The following is a 20,987-nucleotide window of genomic DNA, read 5'->3' as shown; positions in this document are numbered from 1 at the left end:
CTGGCTACTCTGCCCCAGATCCAGCTTCCTGCTACTGCATCCTTGGATGATTCAACTGCTTGGGTCCCTGCCACCCAGTTGGGAGACCCAGGATGGTGTTCCAGGCTCTTGGCTTAAGCCTGACCCAGTCCTAGCTGTTGTGGGCATTTGGATGGTAAATGAGAGAATGGAAGACATCTCTCTTTCTCTAAGTAGATGAAAATAAGCATTTAAAAAATGTCACTACCCTCAAAGACAACAAAAGCTGAAGATCTATTCTAGGCTAAAGGAAATTAAAGAAATATGAAGAATAAATGCAATATACAATCCTATATTGGGAGAAAAAAAAATTTATACAGGACCTGAGCAAGATAATCTATAAATCCAGACTGCTCTAGAATTGTAATATGGTAACAGTGCTAAACTGACAATTCACTGTTGTTACATAAAATATGCATGTTCTTGGGTAATACATACTCAAGTATTCAGGAGTAGGGATGTGATGTGTGCAACTAGATCTGAAAATGATATATATAAACATACTAAGGGAAATGAAATGTCACAGTATATGTGGCAAAATGTTGAGAATAGCTGAATCTGTGTAAAGGGGATATGAAGATTCCTTGTACTATTCTTACAACTTTTATGTAAGTGTAACATGGCTTCAAAATAAACAAATGCCTCCATACTTTACCTCTGTCTAACTTAATCCCGTCATCAAAACGGGAGAAGAGCCTGTATCTCTGGGCCCAGTATTTTACCAGCTCAGGATCAGCAGCTATCTCAGGAGGCAGGTCATTCGGCTTTTTGTTCTTGTGTTTCTTCTTCTTTTTTATTCCAGCTGAAACAAAACACAAAGATACAGATGCTCACTATGAAAAAAATCACAGGTGAATTTTTCAAATAATTATGGTTTTGACTGCACTCCAGAACAAGCATGGAACAACCCAGAGAAGCAGGAGGGCTGAGGGGAACCCCAATGGTTCCTAGTCACAGCCTCCACTTTGCTATTATTGGCTTTGGGAGCTTGGAAAGAAAGTACAACAGGCTCTATAATCTCCAGTTTTTAAATCCTGAAAAAGCAATGAATGAGTGAATGAACATTGTTTTATTAACTTCATGCACAGCACTGATAGGAGACATGAGAAAGTATTATTAAGAAACGAAGGTTGGGCCGGCGCTGTGGCTCACTTGGTTAATCCTCCACCTGTGGCGCTGGCATCCCATATGGGAGCCCGGTTGCTCCTCTTCCAGTCCAGCTCTCTGTTGTGGCCTGGGAAGGCAGTGGAGGATGGCTCAAGTACTTGGGCCCCTGCACTCCCACGGGAGACCAGGAAGAAACACCTGGCTCCTGGCTTCGGATCAGTGCAGCGCCGGCCATAGCGGCCATTTGGGGAGTGAACCAACTGAAGGAAGACCTTTCTCTCGCTCTTTTTCACTGTCTATAACTTTACCTGTCAAATAAATTAAAAAAAAATAAAAAATAAAAAAAAAGAAACGAAGGTTATTACTTCTGTTAGCCAAGCTGACCACAGCTTGAGTTGATGAATAGAAATCTAAACATTTCCCATCAACTTCATTATGTTCTAGCTCTCAGCCACATCAATTCCAGAGGTCACATGGTATCTGAGAAACTGCAACATGGGTCACTAGTTCCATTTCATAGAAAGGGTTCTGGCTCAGAGGACACTTTCTTTTTTAGATAACCAATTTTTATTAGAGTGGTTATTTGATTTTAGTTTCAAGCTGATCAGAAGCAGTAAGGTAGAAACACCAAAGTGCTGACACAGTTAAGTAAAAGAACAAGAGGTGACAATTGACAAAGAATAAAACTCTACTACCTTAAAGGGGCCTCAAGGATAGAACTGTCCTACTATGGAAAGTTACAAAGCAGCCATGGCTAGGAAGATAAATAAGCCAAATTGCCTTGCCTCTGTAGTAATGGACAGGACAAAGGAGATTTTCAACTGTTTCAGGCTAGGTAGAACCCTCTGGTAGTCCAATTCTGATGTGGCTTTTACTGTCAGCCTTAGTTTGGAGCTCATCCAGAAGTGATCAGTCACACTTTGAGTAACAGGTTCACCCTAATAACATGAAATATGAAGCCAACTTATTGACTAATGTTGTAATCTGAAATATTCATATACCATCTCTTGGACTTTGCTGTGCCTGCCATGCAAATTCCTGGGAAACAGGTGTAATTAGAAGACTGCTTGGTTTGATGAGTTACCCTTCCATATTCTAGTCTGATTGGCAGGTGGGCATGTAGGTGAGGTCAGGTAGGGGCATGAGATAACACATGGGGCATGGTGAAGGCCTGGTCTCCAGCTCACAAATCTAATCAATCTAATCCTATGTGCCTGTCTATATCAGTATCACACAAACATCTATTGTTAGGATGTTGGCAATGAAAAGATTTAAACTACCCAAAGTATGCCACTGAGAAAAGCAAAGAAACACATGAAACAAAGATCACAGATAAACACACATTCATATCTGCACAACAATTAAAAAAAAAAATCGACTCAAACAAGGTATTTTCCTTAATGTTAAATTAAGAAATGATGAATTACAATAAATAGAATTGCTTCCTAAGGATAATCTGAAATAACCATTAATAAACTGAGTATTATGTCCAAAGAAAATTTTAATTTTATAATTCACAATGTCCCACTGAGTAAAATTATCATTTTTAATTATAAAAGAACTTTTGTTATAAAGAATCTAACCTGTACAAAGGATCATAAAGTGAAAAGCTATTCTGTTCTCCATTTATTGCAACCAATTACTATGAATTTTTTTTTACATCAGTGCACCAGCAACAACCAAAGTTCCACCAGCAACAACCAAACACACAAAACAATTATCAAAGAGAAAACCTGAGCTACACTGAATTTCTTGAGATCTTAGAGGAATGGGCCATGGTTAGCCTGTGGACCAGAGCAGCAGGCCAGCCCAAGTCCAGTGGTAGATCTGGCCCTCAGCTGCAGTTTCCCTACATGCTTTCCCTTGGATTTCATCGTTCTTGCTCAGAGAGTGCTTGGGATGCAAATTATAGCAAATTAGCACATTTACATTTAATATGCCTTCCTCCTACTTAAACAGTAATCCTGACCTATAGATGATTCAAAGTGAAGACTAAGGAGAAACAGATGAAGGAAATAATGTAGTTTGTGAATTCTATTTATAAGCTGTGGCATATTTAGTCTTACCTTCAGTTTCTACCTGGAAGGAATCTGGTGTGTCTTGAGTAACGCAATCCTGCTTATCTGGAACAGCTGCTACCAAGCTGTCGCCTTCACTTTTTTCTGGTTCAAGTTCGCCAGCAGAAGGTAAGGTCTGACACTTTTCAGGTCCTGCCTTACCAGCCTCTGGCAGGTCGTCAGCTGTTTTAACAGACACGTCCTGTTCCCCCGAGTCACTGCTTGTACAAGTGTCTTGCACACTGTTGTGAGAAAATGACTCCTGTGATGCTTCTTCACCCATTGGTTCATTAACCCATTTTAGGAACTTTTCTACCTGAAATAGTAAGATGTAATCATCAGAGTAAATTCTAAACTACAAAGAATGTTCCATCTTTTAGCATTTCTGACTTGAATGACATATTGTGTTGTAATTATTAGTTCTGAGAAGTATACTGTATCACAGTGTAGTAATTCTGAGCTAATGAGAATTTGGGCAAACCATGATCTTAGGAAAAATTTTGTTAAAAGGAAGGAAAACACCAATTAAATACTTCCTGTCATCAATTACCATTAGGAGGATAAAGCCACATTGCTTCAGTAGTTTTTTCATAAAGATTCCTAACAACCTAACTGTGAACTTTGTGATATCACCATAACAAATGTACCTACTAAGTGCTGAACCATTAATTTTAGGTTTTCAAATTATATATGTGCATATTGCAATAGTCAAGCTCCAGTCTAGGATAAATGTTATTTAGCATCAAAGATGAATTCTGAAATGATTTAGTGTAAATTTTTCTTTTAAGTACAAAAGCAGCACTATCCTGGAGAGAACTGCCTTTTAATGCAGCAGCAGAGTCAGGAAGACCAGTCCTAACAAACCTAATTTATTCTTTGAAATGTTAACATAGCTCAAGTTCAGATGTTATACTTCCCTGCAGCTTGGGTAGCAAGAAAACTCTTTCTAACAGGTCTTTATGACCTTCTTATGATTGAGTAAATTAGAATGAAGGAGATAGAGGGTGGGCAACAATCCAGAATCTTCCTCGGGAGAAACTGTGCTTAAAAAACCAGGCACACCAGGTATCCCAGGACTCAACAGCCACCTTTTTTTCCTCAGTAATGCTTAGCAACTATGTTTCTGTTCTCAGCTATAGAGGAATGCATGGAGATGACTACATTGAACACATTATGAAAAGTGCTAAAGGACTGACATTTGGCAGTCTGTTTCAGATATACTCAGGGTCACTAAAATACATTTATTAAAATATATAGGGGCTGGGGGACTTGGAGGAAGTTTCTGGCTCCTGGCTTTGGATCAGTGCAGCTCTGGCTGTTGCGGTCAACTGGGGAGTGAACCAGTGGATGGAAGATCTCTCTCTCTCTCTTTGTAACTCTGTCTTTCAAATAAATAAATACATCTCAAAAATGTATCGGGGCTAGCGCTGTGGCATAGCGGGTAAAGCCGCCGCCTGCACTGCTGACATCCCATATGGGAGCTGGCTCGAGTCCTGGCTGTGCCACTTCTGATCTGGCCTAGGAAAGCAGTGGAAAATGGCCCAAGTACTTGGGCCCCTGCACCTGCATGGGAGACCTGGAAGAAGCTCCTGGCTTCTGGCTTTGGATTGGCGCGGCTCTGGCCATTGTGGCCATCTGGGTAGTGAGCCAGTGGGTGGAAGATTTCGCTCTCTCTCTCTCCCTCTCTCTGCCTCTCTGAAACTCTGCCTTTCAAATAAATAAATAAGTAAAAATTAAAAAAAAAGAAAAAATAAAATATAGCAGCAACCAAAGGCCCCAAATACAAGAACAAATAAAACCAGCTATAATATTGTAGCATGTTTTCCAGGAATGCTGGTTAGGAAGAAAAATGTACTCTTAGGATAAAACAAAGTTATCATGCTAAGATTAAGTTCTTCTGCCCTGAAGCACGGCTGGAGAACTTGTGACGGATGCTCATTAAAATGTTTTTTTCCTAGAATATGGAAGGGTAACTCATCAAACCAAGCAGTCTTCTAATTACACCTGTTTCCCAGGAATTTGCATGGCAGGCACAGCAAAGTCCAAGAGATGGTATATGAATATTTCAGATTACAACATTAGTCAATAAGTTGGCTTCATATTTCATGTTATTAGGGTGAACCTGTTACTCAAAGTGTGACTGATCACTTCTGGATGAGCTCCAAACTAAGGCTGACAGTAAAAGCTACATCAGAATTGGACTACCAGAGGGTTCTACCTAGCCTGAAACAGTTGAAAATCTCCTTTGTCCTGTCCATTACTACAGAGGCAAGGCAATTTGGCTTATTTATCTTCCTAGCCATGGCTGCTTTGTAACTTTACACACTTCAATTTCACTGGGCTCAGCATGCTTTTTTTCAAGTGAAGTTTATATAATATATACCTTCAGGAAGCAAATGGAAAAGAATTTTAGGTACCCTTACATCTGCTAGAAATAGACTTCTCATTTGAATACAACAGTTTCAAGAGGTTAGGCTCACAAAACGTGAATCTGCATTTAAGTCTAAAGGAAAAATTATACATACCTTACTCAGAGTTTTGCTTTTTTTTAAAAATGATTTTTCTGCCTCTTCGGTAAAGAAGATGTGCTTGTTTTTCATCCTGATTTGTCTGCGCATGTCCAGATGCTTTGACTTATGCTTTATGTTCTTCTCTAGATACCTGACCTGCCGATGACTGAAATTTGCAATTCCTCCATATCTGTGATCAGATCAAAAGAAGTGACTCACAACCTAAGTTCCAAGACTATGTTGCTTTGATGTGAGAATTCAGCTAATAATTTCACTAGTTTTTGCTATTAGCAAACACCATTTTAACTTCTTAGAGTTAGGAAAATGCAGTTCAAATTACATAGGGCTTTTGGCCTAGCTTTTACATAAATTCTAAAGCAAATGTGAAACACCAATGGTGGGAATAGAAACTTAAATGGAGATGGAAGTAGAAATTATGTGGTGGGCTGCAACAAAGAAATAGCAAAAAATACACACCCCCTTATTGGGAAAATACAAATTTTCTCAAAGCATGGTAATTCCAAAACTCTTTTTTTTCTGACAGGCAAAGTTAGACAGAGAGAGAGAGAGAAAGGTCTTCCTACTGTTGGGTCACCCCTCAAATGGCTGCTATGGTCGGCGAGCTGCGGCCGGCGTTTTGAGCTGCTCCAAAGCCAGGAGCCAGGTACTTATCCTGGTCTCCCATGCGGGTGCAAGGCCCAAGGACCTGGGCCATCCTCCACTGCACTCCCGGGCCACAGCAGAGAGCTGGACTGGAAGAGGGGCAACCGGAACAGAATCCGGCACCCTAACCAGGACTAGAACCCGGGGTGCCAGCGCCACAGGCAGAGGATTAGCCTACTGAACCATGGCGCCGGCCCTCCAAAACTCTTTTAACAGGTATCTGACATGTTCTAACTGTCTTAACAGTGGTCACAAAAGTCTTAACCTAAATGAATCTGAGCTTACAAAAAAAAAAAAAAAAAAAAAAAAGTCAAAATGACTGGAGAATACCTGATCTAATAATCTGAATCTTTCTAGTCCTGAAAGTACATAGGGTCTTATAAATATGAAAAAGCTAAGTATGGATTGCAAAGTTGTTTTGTACCAAAATAAGTTTATTTTTAAACTTCATTTTCCACAAACTTTTTCATGTATTCTTATATATTTGCTATGAAGCTTTCTTTGGCTATCTCCAGTCTCATTTAACTCCCCACCTATAAACTATCATGGACTTAAGAGTTTAATACAGAGGCCAGTGCTGTGGTATAGTAGACTAAGCCTCCACCTGTGGTGCCAGCACCCTTACGGACAATGGTTTGTGACCCGGCTGCTCCTTTTTCAATCCAGGTCTCTGCTTATGGAGTAGGAAAGCAGTGGAAGAGGGCCCAAGTACTTGGGCCCCTGCACCCATGTCAGAGACCTGGAAGAAGCTCCTGGCTCCTGGCTTTGGATCAGCTCAGCTCTGGCCATTGTGGCCATCTGGGGAGTGAACCAGTAGATGGAAGACCTTTCTGTTTTTCCCTTTCTCTCTCTATAACTCTACCTCTAAAATAAATAAAATTAAAAAAGGAAAAGAATATAATATAAACATTAGCTCTTAAAAAATCTAGAGTAGAGCCGGCGCCGTGGCTCAATAGGCTAATCCTCCACCTTGCGGCGCCGGCACACCGGGTTCTAGTCCCGGTCGGGGTGCCGGATTCTGTCCCGGTTGCCCCTCTTCCAGGCCAGCTCTCTGCTATGGCCAGGGAGTGCAGTGGAGGATGGCCCAGGTGCTTGGGCCCTGCACCCCATGGGAGACCAGGAAAAGCACCTGGATCCTGGCTCCTGCCATCGGATCAGCGCGGTGCGCCGGCTGCAGCGGCGGCCATTGGAGGGTGAACCAACGGCAAAAGGAAGACCTTTCTCTCTCTGTCTCTCTCTCACTGTCCACTCTGCCTGTCAAAAAAAAAAAAAAAAAAAAAAAAAAAAAAAAAAAAAAAAAATCTAGAGTAGCTTGATTTTAAATGTTAAGTCTTGTTGTCTAGTCATAGAAGCTTCTTTATTATAAAAAAAATATAAACCTTATCCTTCTCTTTTAAGTAAAACTGGGTACTCTGAATAGAAGGACAACAGTTAAGTTAAATCCCAGACAACAAAAGAGATCTCCACAACTTATATTTAGATCTATACACCCTATCTACTAATTTCTTAATAAAATTGCATGTGCAAATAATATATTCTATGTAGATTTAAAAATGCTTTCTTGCTAAAATTTATGATCTTTAGCCATAAATGACTGTATGAATCACAACTGTCCCAAAGTATCAAAAAGAAACAATTGATAATCTTTAGAAACTATTTATTACCAATACGTACTTGTATGTGAGTTTGGATTCAATTTATAAGTCAATCTGAGCCATTCCCCAAGTCCATTCCTTACTGTTTTCATAAAGTGTAGGTATCTATTAATTTTCTCAACTTATAAAATAGTCTCAACCCTTAGATACAGACCCTCAGGTGAGGTCACAAGTTCAAGTTGGCCAAATTGATCTTTAACATTCCCTGTCTACTTAGTTCAGTTTTTTTTTTTTTTTTTGACAGGCAGAGTGGACAGTGAGAGAGAGACAGAGAGAAAGGTCTTCCTTTGCCGTTGGTTCACCCTCCAATGGCCGCCGCGGCCTGCGCGCTGCGGCCGTCGCACTGCGCTGATCTGAAGGCAGGAGCCAGGTGCTTATCCTGGTCTCCCATGGGGTTCAGGGCCCAAGCACTTGGGCCATTCTCCACTGCACTCCTGGGCCATAGCAGAGAGCTGGCCTGGAAGAGGGGCAACTGGGACAGAATCCAGTGCCCCAACTGGGACTAGAACCTGGTGTGCCAGTGCCACAAGGCGGAGGATTAGCTTGTTGAGCCATGGCGATGGCCTCTTAGTTCAGTTTTAACATCAAGTGTTACAAAATCTCCATTTGTTCTTACACAATTACCTATTTATTCATACTTTCCTTCTATTTCACGCTTGGAAATTTAACCCCAGAGAAAACTTAGGTTTTCCATATACAAAGGTTCATACATCTTTGTTAAACAAAATAGCAGAAATGATCTACATGTCCTTCCACAGATGAATGGTTCTACAAATTTTGGTATACATCCAAACAATGGAATATTATTCAGCAATAAGAAGGAAAAAATGATCTATACATGCAATAACCTCGATAAACCTCAAGGACTAATTGGCTTACATCTTAGGAAATAACCCAGATATTGCTAACTAGGATGATTAAGCACAATGCTCCCACTGAAAGGACTGGTAAACATTTTATGCATCAACAAAGAAGGGTGTCCATGGCACACTCTTGAAGGAGAAGAGCAAGCTGTACCATATGTATAGTATGATTCCATTTTATATGCTTTATTAAAAGGGAAGTAATGTGTATGCATGCATATTTTCATAAAAACATATGCGAGCAAATCTGGAAGGACATATGCCAGACTTTACACACTGCCTACTTCTGGAAATAATCTGAAGGAAAGACGTTTACTTATTACTTGTTACTTCTGTTTTGCTACTTTCACAATAAAAAAGAAAAGAGGTTACTGCAGATTTCAATGTCATATTCATTGTGTTCTTTAGATATACACAGGGACAGACATGTGAGATGCTAGGTAAGAAGATAGCTAGGCTTAGAAGTCACAACAGCTGGGCTTAAATCTCCTCGCTAAATAGTCTGATTTTTTTTTTTTTTTTTATTTTTGACAGGCAGAGTGGACAGTGAGAGAGAGAGACAGAGAGAGAAAGGTCTTCCTTTGCCGTTGGTTCACCCTCCAATGGCCGCCGCTGCAGCCGGCGCACCGCGCTGATCCGATGGCAGGAGCCAGGAGCCAGGTGCTTTTCCTGGTCTCCCATGGGGTGCAGGGCCCAAGCACCTGGGCCATCCTCCACTGCACTCCCTGGCCATAGCAGAGAGCTGGCCTGGAAGAGGGGCAACCGGGACAGAATCCGGCGCCCCAACCGGGACTAGAACCCGGTGTGCCGGCGCCGCAAGGTGGAGGATTAGCCTATTGAGCCACGGCGCCGGCTTTAAATGGTCTGATTTTGACCAAGTGAAAATATCTGTGAACTTTAGTCACTTTCTATTTATGAAATGGAAAAACAGCACTGGACTGCTGTGAAGTGAACGGAGTTAATACATATGAATATATCATGTGTACAGTGAGTGGTAACTTTACTGCAATTCTTACCCTAAGAGACTTCAGTGTTTTATTTCTAACACATTCAATGCTATCAAATACATTAACATTTATTAGCTACCTATATATATTAGAGAGCTTTAAGGTAGCAGAAGTGGTCAGAATTTCTGGAAGACAATAGCTTTTATGAATAGTTACTTTTGTCCTGAGCCATGTTTGAATCCTAGAAGGGCACCATTGTCATCCAAGTCTGAATCTGGGTTTTCATTGATGTCCAGTTCATGGCTAAACAAACAAACAAAAGATAAATGGTAATAAACCATTATCTCCAGTTCAAGCAAACATTAAAAAGCACATATAATCAATCTATGCAAATGGTCTCATCACAGTAATCAATCATAATTCACAAAGCAAAGAGAAAGAAAATGGTGGTCAGGATTTTCCAAATGAGGTAAAGTACAGTTTGGAGCATAATACGCATTGAAATCTTAAACCATATCAAGTAATTTTATTCCTGAACACGGCACAAATATAGATCTCTCCACTGTCCTGTGGAATAAAACCTGTAAAGTTGCAGCCTGCATCTACTAAAGTGACTTCCCCAGAGGTTTTCCTTAAAGAACAAACAAGGAAATAAAAAAATTTAAGAGAAGAAGCAACAGTAAGAAGAACAGGGCTGTGAGATAAATGATGCTAAGCATCCAGGAGAATCCATCTATCAGGGATAGCTTTAAGAAATAATATAACAGGGGCTGGCGTATTGGGCTAAGCTTCTGCCTGTGGGACCGGCATCCCATATGTGTGCTGGTTCATGTCCCAGCTGCTCCTCTTCTGATCCAGCTCTCTGCTATGGCCTGAGAAAGCAGAAGATGGCTCCAATGCATGGGCCCCTGCACCTCTGTCTGTAGCTCTACCTTTCAAAAAAAAAAAAAAAAAAATCTTAAAAAAAAGAAATAACAGCAAGTAAGTAAAAATGTTAAGAGATAATTCCTTTTCTTTAAGATTTATTTATTTGAGAGTCAGAGTTATAAACAGAGAGAGGGAGAGACAGATAGAGAGATCTTCCATCTGCTGGTTCATTCCCCAAATGACTGCAATGGCAGGAGCTGGGCCTGTCTGAAACCAGGAGCCAAGAACCTCTTTCAGGTCTCCCACATGGGTGTAGGGGCCCAAACACGTGGCCATCCTGTACTGCTTTCCCAGGCCATTGAGAGCTGGATGGGAAGAGGAGCAGCTGGGACACGAACTGGTGCCCATATGGGATTCTGGCACTGTAGGCGGAGTCTTAACCTACTACACCATAGCGCCGGCCCCAAAATAATTCCATTTCTTAAAACACTTATTTTTTACTTAAAGGCAGAGGTAGACAGAAAGAGAGAGAGAGAAAGAGAGCAAGAGAGTGAAAGAGCGAGAGAAAGAAAAAGAGAGAGAGAGAAAGAAAGAGAGAGAGAGAGAAAGAGGGAGAGAAAAAGAGAGAAAGAAAGAAAGAAAGAGAGAAAGAGAGAGAGAAAGCAAGCAAGCAAGCAAGCAAGTGAGCTGCAATGGCTGGGGCTGGGCCAGGCTGAAGCCAGGAGCCTGGAACTTCATCCAGTCTCCTACATGAATACAGGGGCCCAAGCACTTGGTACATCTTCCACTGCTTTCCCAGGCATATTATTTAGCAGGGAGCTGGATTGAAACCAGGGCAGCCAAGACTCGAACTGGTGCCCAAATAGGATGCCAGTGTTGTACAGGTGGCAGCTTAAGCCACTGTGCCACAATGCCAGCCCCAAGAGAAATAATTTTATTTCAAAGGTTTATTTTTAATTTTTTGAAAGGCAAAGTTACAGAGAGAGAACAGACACACACACACACACACACAGAGAGAGAGAGAGAGAGACAGACAGAGAGACAGAGAGAGAGAGAGAGGGATCTTACATCCACTGTTTCTATCTCCAAATGGCCACAATGGGCCAGGCTATAGCCAGGAGCCTGGAGCTTCATCCAGGTCTCCCATGCGGGTGCAAGAGCCCAAATACTTGGGCCATCTTCCACTGCTTTCCCAGGTGCACTAGCAAGGAGCTGGATTAGAAATCAAACAGCTGGGTCTTGAACTGGTGCCCATATGGGATGACTGCATCACATGAGGAGGCTTGCTACACCACAATACTGACCCTGAGAAATAATTCTTATTATGTTTGCCCTTTCAATTAAGTTCAGTGAACCTTTTATTGAGTAACTACTGGGTCCCAAGAATCTAAGTACACACATGGTCTCCAACTCCAGAAACTAGAAGGAACTAATGGAGTTAAAACAGCAATGTCTACCATATAGAGGGAATATAGTAGAGACATGCTTTAAAAATATTACTTGAGAGGGAAGAGGGGTAAAAGGAGAAACAGGGGGAAGAGAGAGAGACTGATTGATTGATCAATTGATTCAATCCACTGGTTCATTCTCCAAATAGCTACAGAAGCTTGGAACTCAATCCAAGTCTCCCACATGAGTGGCAGGGAACAACTACTTTAGTCTTCACCGGTTGTCTCCGAGGGTCAGCATTGGTGTGAAGCTGGAATTGGGAACTGGAGCTGAAAATTGAACCCAGATGGGACTTGGGCATCTTCACTACCACATCAAACACTCCACTCTCCAAAGGTGTTTCATGTATCAAGTTACTGAACTTTCAGAGATTGCCTTCAGTTTTTCCAAAAGCTGCACAAGACACTACACATCCTATCTGTGTAATGATCCAACCATTCCTTGTTATTTATAGCACTAACATTTGACCACACCTTACATTATACCTTAATTTCTTTGTACTTGTTTACTTATGTGCATAGGTGGTAAAACAGAAGGAGCATCACTTTGGTCTGGGCTCTTGCTCTAACGCTGCCACTGCTGTGAGGAAACTCTTGAGCAAGGTACTTGACCCTGTTTGCTTTGCTATTCCTATTCCTAGTCAAGGAGAGCACTAGACTGAGGTTTATTTAAGCAATAAAATCTGTGTTAATACATACCCAGACTTTTGAGAACAAATTAGCATTGCTTAGAAGAGCAGGGAGAAAATATAAAGGTTATAACCCTCTAATAGTTACTAAGTGTCAGATGTATTGCATGTCAGCTCCAGGCTCCCCAGCAATCTCAGAAAAAAAGGGGTTAGTTCCATCTCATAGATGAGAAATTAAGAAATGTACTTGGGAGTTTGTGAGTGACAGAGCTGGGTCTAGACTGAGGGTCCAAAAGCTCAGGTTTGTACGTACGCCTGCCTCTTCACTTCACCAGATTAGCAGGGCTGTATGCATAAACATTTAACAACCATTCACTCATGGGCACAAACGCTATGTTAACTTCTACAGAGAGGTGATGTGCAACTTGCCTCCTCTTGAGTTTGCTTGGTTTATTCTCAGGTGGATCTTCTTCACTCTCGTCTCCATCAACACCACTGGTGTGTGGTCTGCCTTTGCTTTTGTTTGCTCCTGAAGACTCCTGTGAATCTAAAGAGGCAGAGATAATACAGCAGACTTTCCTCTTGGCTTGGTAACTTTTCTGTCATTCACAAAAACAATTAAAATGTTCTAGTGCCTTTCCTTCAACAAACTGTACATGTGCATCAGAGAAAGTGCCTGGCCATATCTACCTGGTATCTACATGTAGAATCTGAGCTTAAAAAAACCTGTAACTATGTCCATAAAGTTTAAAAGTTTAAAAAGGCAAACTAAAACTACTTCTTCACAGCTGTTAAAAACCCACACAAATTACCCCACAACGCCACCTATGTGATAGATGTTAGCAGCCATTTTCTTAAGGAATTTTCATCTAAATGTCTTCTGAAATCAAATACTTTATTTATACATTAATATTATGCTTACTGAGATCCTCTACCGAGCAAGATTTCACATATCCTGAATGAACACCGCATGTAAGTTGATGTAATGTCAAATATACGTGCCAAATCATTCTCTAACATGCTTTCTACCACCTCGTTTGCTGTGGAAGTTCTAAGCTCCTTCTAACTTAAGATTCCTCCAGAGTTTGTTAAGGTTTCCTGCACTGGCTACCAAGGAGTAACAAGAAAGAATGATACTTTTGAGACCCAAATACTCTTATTAATACAAAAGGGTAATATACAACTATGATCTAAAAATAAGATGGAAAATAATTTAAGTATTATACTATGAAAAGAGTTGCTATCATTCAACTCCACCATACAGGATTAGCAGTAGTTGTTTTGCTAAATAGGTTTATTTTGCTAACTCTCACTTAGTAGAACATTTTTTTTGTCTAATCTTACCCTGGGCTGGTTGGTCTGTGTTTGTATTCCCAGATAAGTTGTTCTCCTTGGTTTCTCCATTACTTGGTTCCCTTTGGCCAGAAGTAGGGCACTCTCTCCTGCTGCTGTCCTCACTTAGCTCCTGATGACCATCACAACTTACTGAGGAGTCTAACTGGCTCTGGCCTATTTCCTCTGAATTCAGAGTTATATTACTAATTCCAGCAAGTATTTCATTATGATCCTTATCATTGGAACTAGAGCTTTCATTATGAGCTGTATTAGGTGATGATGGAAAAGATATTAAGCCAACTTTCATGCAATTTTCATCTTTTTGGTTATCAACTTCTGTTTTCATTGCACAAGTGTCTATATTGCTGTTTTGTGAGGTATCAAAAGTCCAACCCTGAGCTTCCCAATACTGAAACTGTTCCAAATAATACCAATAAATTTGACTATAATGTTGTTCCCATTCTTCTTTCGTTTCAGGAAAGTTCCAAGGCTCAGAAGGCAGTGTTTGATCTGGATGTTTTTCTTGCCAACATTGCCATAATAGTTCTCCTCCATATTCATTCCAATACTGCTCCCATTTCTCTGTAATTTCTAGCTTTGCAGATAAAGTATTTTCAACAGGAAGACTTTTGGTTTCAACATCCTTTTTGCCTTGAAATTTACATGTTCTGGTATTTTCACAGTGTTCAACTGAAGATGGATCATCTGAGGCCAAAATGTCATCTTCTTCATATTCCTTTCTCAAAGATTCTCGTATCATTTCATCTAAGTACTTCTTTTCATGTTTTCTCTTTTTCTTTTTTATTTTAACTTTATTTCTAGTATTCATAGATATCTACAACAGATAAACAATAACTTGAATATAAAATGTACTTCATTAAGTATAAAAGTAGAATCCAACATTATTTTGACATTGAATTAAATAAGATACTCTAAAACCCTATGTTGGGCTTTTAGGTACACAAGCAAGTGATTCTTACATTTAAGTTCCCAAGAGGAGGAAGAATCACACATGGAACTGTTACAATTTGCAATTTTGGTGAATCTACAAATATGTACTTGTGAAATTTTATGAGGAAAACCAAGAAACAGAAATAATAAAAGTATATTAATATTTACCTCAAAATTCTTATGTGCAGAAACGCCACCAAACTGAAGCGGCAATCCCATACTTCTCATGAGTTCGGCCTCAGAATCAAGTTCGCTTTCATCCAGTCCCATGCGTTTGGTGTCATGTAATTCAGCAGTGCAGAGGGAATGACCCTCTTCCTCGTCTTCTGTAGCCTGGTCTCCTAAAGGTAGCATTGTGAACTTAGTTTTAGAGAAAATTTTGAGGTGAGTTTTCTTATCCTTATTTTAAAGAATTTGATAACCAGAATGATTACACCATTTGTAGTGTTATAATTCTTAAGTGGAAAAAAAAAAAAGAACTGATGGTCATATAGATTAATCACATGAACAGCCAAAGAAGAATTCAGACAACTTCTCTTCCAGCTCTGCCTGCCACTGTCCATTAATCTGCTCAACTGTGGCTCCCTTACTGAGTATCTGTTCTGTGCCATGCACCACACAAATACTGAGGATAGAAATGAGAGGGGATAGGACAGTGTAACTTTGGGAAAAACACTTCTGTGTTCCCATTCCTTACCTGAAAAATTGCTACATGAGCTCGTGGATTTAAAATCCTGATCTGGGGCCAGTGCTGTGGCATAGTGGGCTAACCTTCCACCTGTGGTGCCAGTATCCCGTATAGGTGCCAGATTGAGTCCTGGCTGCTTCACTTCCGATCCAGCTCTCTCCTATGGCCTGGGAAAGCAGTGGAAGATGGCCCATGTGCCTGGGCCCCTGCACCTAAGTGGGAGACCCAGAAGAAGCTCTTGGCTACTGGCTTTGGATTGGCCCAGTTCCAGCCACTGCGGACATTTGGAGAGAGCCAATCAGTGGATGGAAGCCCTTTCTGTTTCTCCCTCTCTGCCTGTAACTCTACTTCTCAAATAAATAAGATCCATAAAAAAAAAAAATTCTGATCTGTGGAGTGATTGTAGGAGCTTTAGCATGAGGTAAGAGAGGTTTGTCTTCAGGCCCCTCAGAGCCACTTTGATACAATGAGGACTGAGGTCCTAGGATTCGATGGAAGAGCTGATTTAACCAAAGTGTTCTGCTCTTAAACATTTGAAATTCACCAAACGGGGCTAGTGTTGTGGCCTAAGCAGTGTCCGCATCCCATGTGGGCGCTGGTTCAAGTCCTGGCTGTTCTAATTCCTATCCAGCTCCCTGCTAACACGCTTGGAAAGATGGTCAACTCTTTGGGCTCCTGGTTTCAACCTGGTCCCGTCCTGGCCATTGTGCCCATTTGGAGAGTGAAGCAGTGGATGGAAGATTCTCTCTCTCTGTAACTGACTTAAAAAAAAAAAACAAGGAAAGAAAGAAATCCACCAAACTGGAAGGTTCTTTCAAGCTTCCTGATTTCAGATCTTGGAAAAAACCATTTATCACAACCAAATTCCACTTTGCCTGAATATGGTTATCTAGTAGTAGTAATAGCATTAATTAGACCAATGCCACTTAAGTGCTCTATTAATATAATAATTTTTTTGTCACAATATAATGAGTTAGTGTTGAGCTGCTACATGGGACATCTGAGTTATATCAAGTCCACACAGGAGTTACAGGAAAGTAACAGATCTGCTCTGAGAGAATTTAGGATCACATTATATAAAGGGTAAAGACTATGATTTCACAACTATTTGTCGTTTATCATGTTTTACATCAGCAAGTTAACAAATAACAAAAAAGCTTGATGATCTCCGACAATAACACAGTCAATCTTAAATGGCAATATAGAGACAAATAAAAAAGAAATCTCCCATGTGTAAATTCTACAAATAGGCTCCTAGGAGAGGGAAACAGATTAAGAAGGGGATTTTACTCACTATTCCATTCAATGAACTTACAAAAGCTCAGAGAAGAGCAGAATGGGGGAAGGGAATGGCTCAGTTTTATGTTCCTCTCCTGGCATGCCTGTTTTCTTACAGTCAGTGGCAGCCTAGTGTTTATGGAAACCTTATTTCTGCAGCACTAAATAACACAAAGCAAACATTTCACCCAGTGCTTCACTGAACACACAGTGATGTGTTCCAGCACCGTAGAGCTAAGAGATTTTCAAAGGTAACAAGAATGCATGGTTTTTGGGGGCTCACTTTGGCTTCTGACTCCACATTGTAGTTTTCTATGAGTCTCAAAACATAAAGGTCCAGGTGGAAGGGCAAAGTCAGGCAGGGAAGTTGGACAGACCAAAATCTACTTGCTATTTGGGAAAGTTAACTGATAGCAGCCTCTTTACTTCAGGAAAAAGCCAATGGATGTTCACTTGGAATTCATCCTTAATCATTTACTTAAATAGAAGTATTCTAATGAGGAAACCATACATTTCTATTTTTCGATCCTTCTTTCCTTCTTTTAAAGATTTATTGCTTTATTTTGAATGCCAGCTCCTCCATTTCTACTTTTTAAAGCTTCAATTTCTAGGTGTTCTTATCTAATGACCACAACTCAGGAAGGAATGTTACAAGGGACCAAAGAAGCTACACCTTGCCCACACAGAAGGTACAGGAAAATAACAGATCTGCTTTGACAGAGATTTTAGGACCATGTTATATAAAAGACCACCACAATTTTAGGATTATTTTCCATCATTTTATGTTAATAAGTTAATACAATATTACAACAAATCATGCATAAATTAATATGGAATTGTGGCTAATTTGAGCAGAAAAGGGTTACACAGTTTTATATTACCTGCATTGTTGTCAGTGCCTTTGACATAGTAGCCTTTTAATCCCAAATTGCACAATTTTCGATCCCTGGGAAGCAAATTAAGCAATTCATATTAAAATCAACTATAAACTTAGACAGAAAATGTTCAAGGCAGCATAGATGAAGTAGCAAAGAAGTTAAGCAACAATAAAGCAATTTGCTAATACATTTTCCTCATTTACAATATGGAGGTAATAATACATTTTCATGGAGTTGCTGTAAGGATTAACATTACATGTAGCATATTTAACATAGTTCCTAATGCATGGTAGCATTTGTAAGTACTAACTACTAAAACTAAATGATATTTCTCCTGAATATTGGAGGAAGAACCTTAAAGCAACAGTGGAAGACTCAGATTACATACATATAAATCCAGAAGCAGACCCTAGTTCATCTGCAAAGAGACCAAACTATCCCAAACTATCCACTGTCCAGAAGATGGAGTATTCATGGTCTGTGCAAGTAACTGTTTTGGGGACTAACAATGAAGTTATTAAATTTAAGTAGTTTATCAACCTGAAAAATCAATCAACCCACAGCAATTCTGTCTCACCAAATCTTTTTTTTTTTTTTGGACAGGCAGAGTGGATAGTGAGAGAGAGAGAGACAGAGAGAAAGGTCTTCCTTTTTCTGTTGGTTCACCCTCCAATGGCCACCGTGGCGGGTGCGCTGCGGCCGGCACACCGCGCTGATCCGATGGCAGGAGCCAGGTGCTTATTCTGGTCTCCCATGGGGTGCAGGGCCCAAGCACTTGGGCCATCCTCCACTGCACTCCTGGGCCACAGCAGAGAGCTGGCCTGGAAGAGGGGCAACTGGGAAAGAATCCGGCGCCCCGACCGGGACTAGAACCCAGTGTGCCGGCGCCGCTAGGCGGAGGATTAGCTTATTGAGCCACGGCGCTGGCCCTCACTAAATCTTAAAAACAGAGACTAAGCTTCTCTTTACACGCTTACTTCTAATTTTTTTCTTAATCTACTATGATTTGAAATTACATTATCATAGTAAAGTTAACAGAAGACTTAAAATCCTATCTGTAAACAGAACTGCACTAATGTAATAAACTCCAGTGTAAGTACCATAATAACACCAACTACAAGTTACTGTAAACACTACTTTTCTGATTGGGCTAGAACCCATTTAATAACAGATAATTCACGTGTGCCTGATCTATTTCACATCCTCCTGTTGCCTTTTAGGGATACTTCACATAACATAAGTAAGCAGGGACTCACAGCATGACAGTGAACTGCGAAGAGGGTGTGGTGCAAACACGCTTTGGCACCATGCCCACTGGCTCTTGGGAACACAGATAACAGGGTGAGATGGGGAATGGCAGCTGCATGGCACTGAGGTGGCCTGAAGGAGGGGAGGGCCAAAATGGTTCCAAGGCTGGTTACAACAAGGTAAGTGTACTGAGGACAACAAGAGCCATGACTCTCTTTAAAGAAGGTGATTTAAAAGCATGGTGGGCTGAAGACATTACCCAGAAAATGGAAGGCCAAATAGATTCCAGAGGAAGGCCAACACTGTAAGTGCTGTTCTAAATGATACATGGGGATTAAAAAAGGGAATGAGCTCCTTACGGAACACTATCTAATAAATGCAGAAGGAGGAAGGAGCAAGCATCATTCTTTGGCATCCTTCACAGAGGTTCCTGATGCCAGCAGAAACTATGCGTTTGCTGAGGGACAGGGTATTTGTATAACACTGGAACATGCCCCGAAAACTGCTAATACAAAGGGCACTATTGTTACGGTACCTATATAAAGTGACTCCTGAAGAGCTCAACATAGCATCTTCTGTAGCATTCCTGCCAAAGGATGACCAGACTCTTCCTGATAAAATGTCAGATGGACCCAGGTTAGATGAGGTCATCCTACAAATTCATTTTCTAAGGTCACCACTTTTCATATAACTGTTGAGGACATGAAGCTTAGAATATAGTTTCTAGAAGAGTGAGGCATTTTTTGTGATTGTAGGAGACTGCCAAGACATAAATAAGTAAACAGAAAGACATACTGTGGGAAAGTTGGGGAAACTTGAATTTGAATCTTACAGTGGCTATGGAGAAAAAGCAACCTTGTTTAGAAGAAATACACCAACATGTTCAGATTTCTTTTTTGTTATTATTCTGGAAACAATACAGTGTAAAAACTATTTGAATAGTATTTATATTGTATAAATTATTGTAAGTAATATTAGATATAAGAAATACAGAGATGATTTACAGTACACAGGAGGAAGTATGTAGGTTATATGAAAGTATTGTACCATTTTACATAGAGAACTTGAACACCCTTCAATTTTGGTGTATGTGGGGAGATCTTGGAAATAACCCCCAGTGAACAGACACCTGTCTATCTGGAGAAAGGGATGAAGCAAATGCAGCTAATTGCTCACCAGCTGGTCAGAGTGAGGAAGATATGGGAGTTCTTTGAAGTATCCTTGTTAAGTCTGAAATTATTTCAAGATGGAATATCTAAGAAACAATTGAAGCATGCTTCTTCCTAGCACAAGTGACTTTATAACAAAAACCAATAACCTCCTCATTTTAGTATTTTCCTATGTTCTAGTCTAGGCTTTATATATATATATATATATATGTAAAACTTTTAGAACACTATATCTGAAATGTGAATATAACACAAAGTATTTTTTCATGTCACCACCAGCCAGTCTAATGATTATTTTAAAGAGCTCTTTGATATTCCAATTGTACCTTCTTTGTACAAATACATAAAAAGTTGAATATGTAAATGAAATAGAATATTACTGTAGTTATATTGTTCATAAGGCAGCATGTAAATGTAATAACTTTAGAAAATAAAAATTATGACATTACGTCTTATTTCCTGCCTTTGAGGCAAGGTGCTGCAATGATCCTAATCCTATTTAGTAAGACAATCAACTCCTATGACTAGGAAGACATTTGGCACCTATGTTAATGCTCAGTTTTTTGTTTTCTGCTATATGGCACTGATTTGAATAATCTCTTCCAGAATCAGTCAACACTCATATCTGTTGTTTTCATTTTTGAAACATTTTTTTCCTATCTTAAAAGTCTGAACT

At 40.2% G+C, this 20,987-nt stretch overlaps 1 protein-coding gene across 1 annotated transcript in view; it reads right to left on the bottom strand.

The window, feature by feature from the left end:
* The window catches only part of TGS1 (trimethylguanosine synthase 1), a 47,035-nt gene that overhangs the window by 19,625 nt on the left and 6,423 nt on the right, over nucleotides 1-20,987 (bottom strand). Inside the window, exons 2-9 of the mRNA XM_008255539.4 lie at nucleotides 17,898-17,962; nucleotides 15,219-15,391; nucleotides 14,109-14,934; nucleotides 13,194-13,311; nucleotides 10,037-10,123; nucleotides 5,708-5,882; nucleotides 3,192-3,498; nucleotides 674-820 (exon numbers count right to left, since the gene is read on the bottom strand). Coding sequence (XP_008253761.3) covers nucleotides 674-820; nucleotides 3,192-3,498; nucleotides 5,708-5,882; nucleotides 10,037-10,123; nucleotides 13,194-13,311; nucleotides 14,109-14,934; nucleotides 15,219-15,391; nucleotides 17,898-17,962 — 1,898 coding nt within the window. The remainder of the gene's footprint in view (nucleotides 1-673; nucleotides 821-3,191; nucleotides 3,499-5,707; nucleotides 5,883-10,036; nucleotides 10,124-13,193; nucleotides 13,312-14,108; nucleotides 14,935-15,218; nucleotides 15,392-17,897; nucleotides 17,963-20,987) is intronic.

The sequence above is a fragment of the Oryctolagus cuniculus genome, chromosome 6, assembly GCF_964237555.1.
Source record: "Oryctolagus cuniculus chromosome 6, mOryCun1.1, whole genome shotgun sequence".
NCBI classification, from domain to species: domain Eukaryota; kingdom Metazoa; phylum Chordata; class Mammalia; order Lagomorpha; family Leporidae; genus Oryctolagus; species Oryctolagus cuniculus.
Note: the sequence above shows the minus strand (reverse complement) of the source record. Positions and strands in the feature narration are given on the sequence as shown.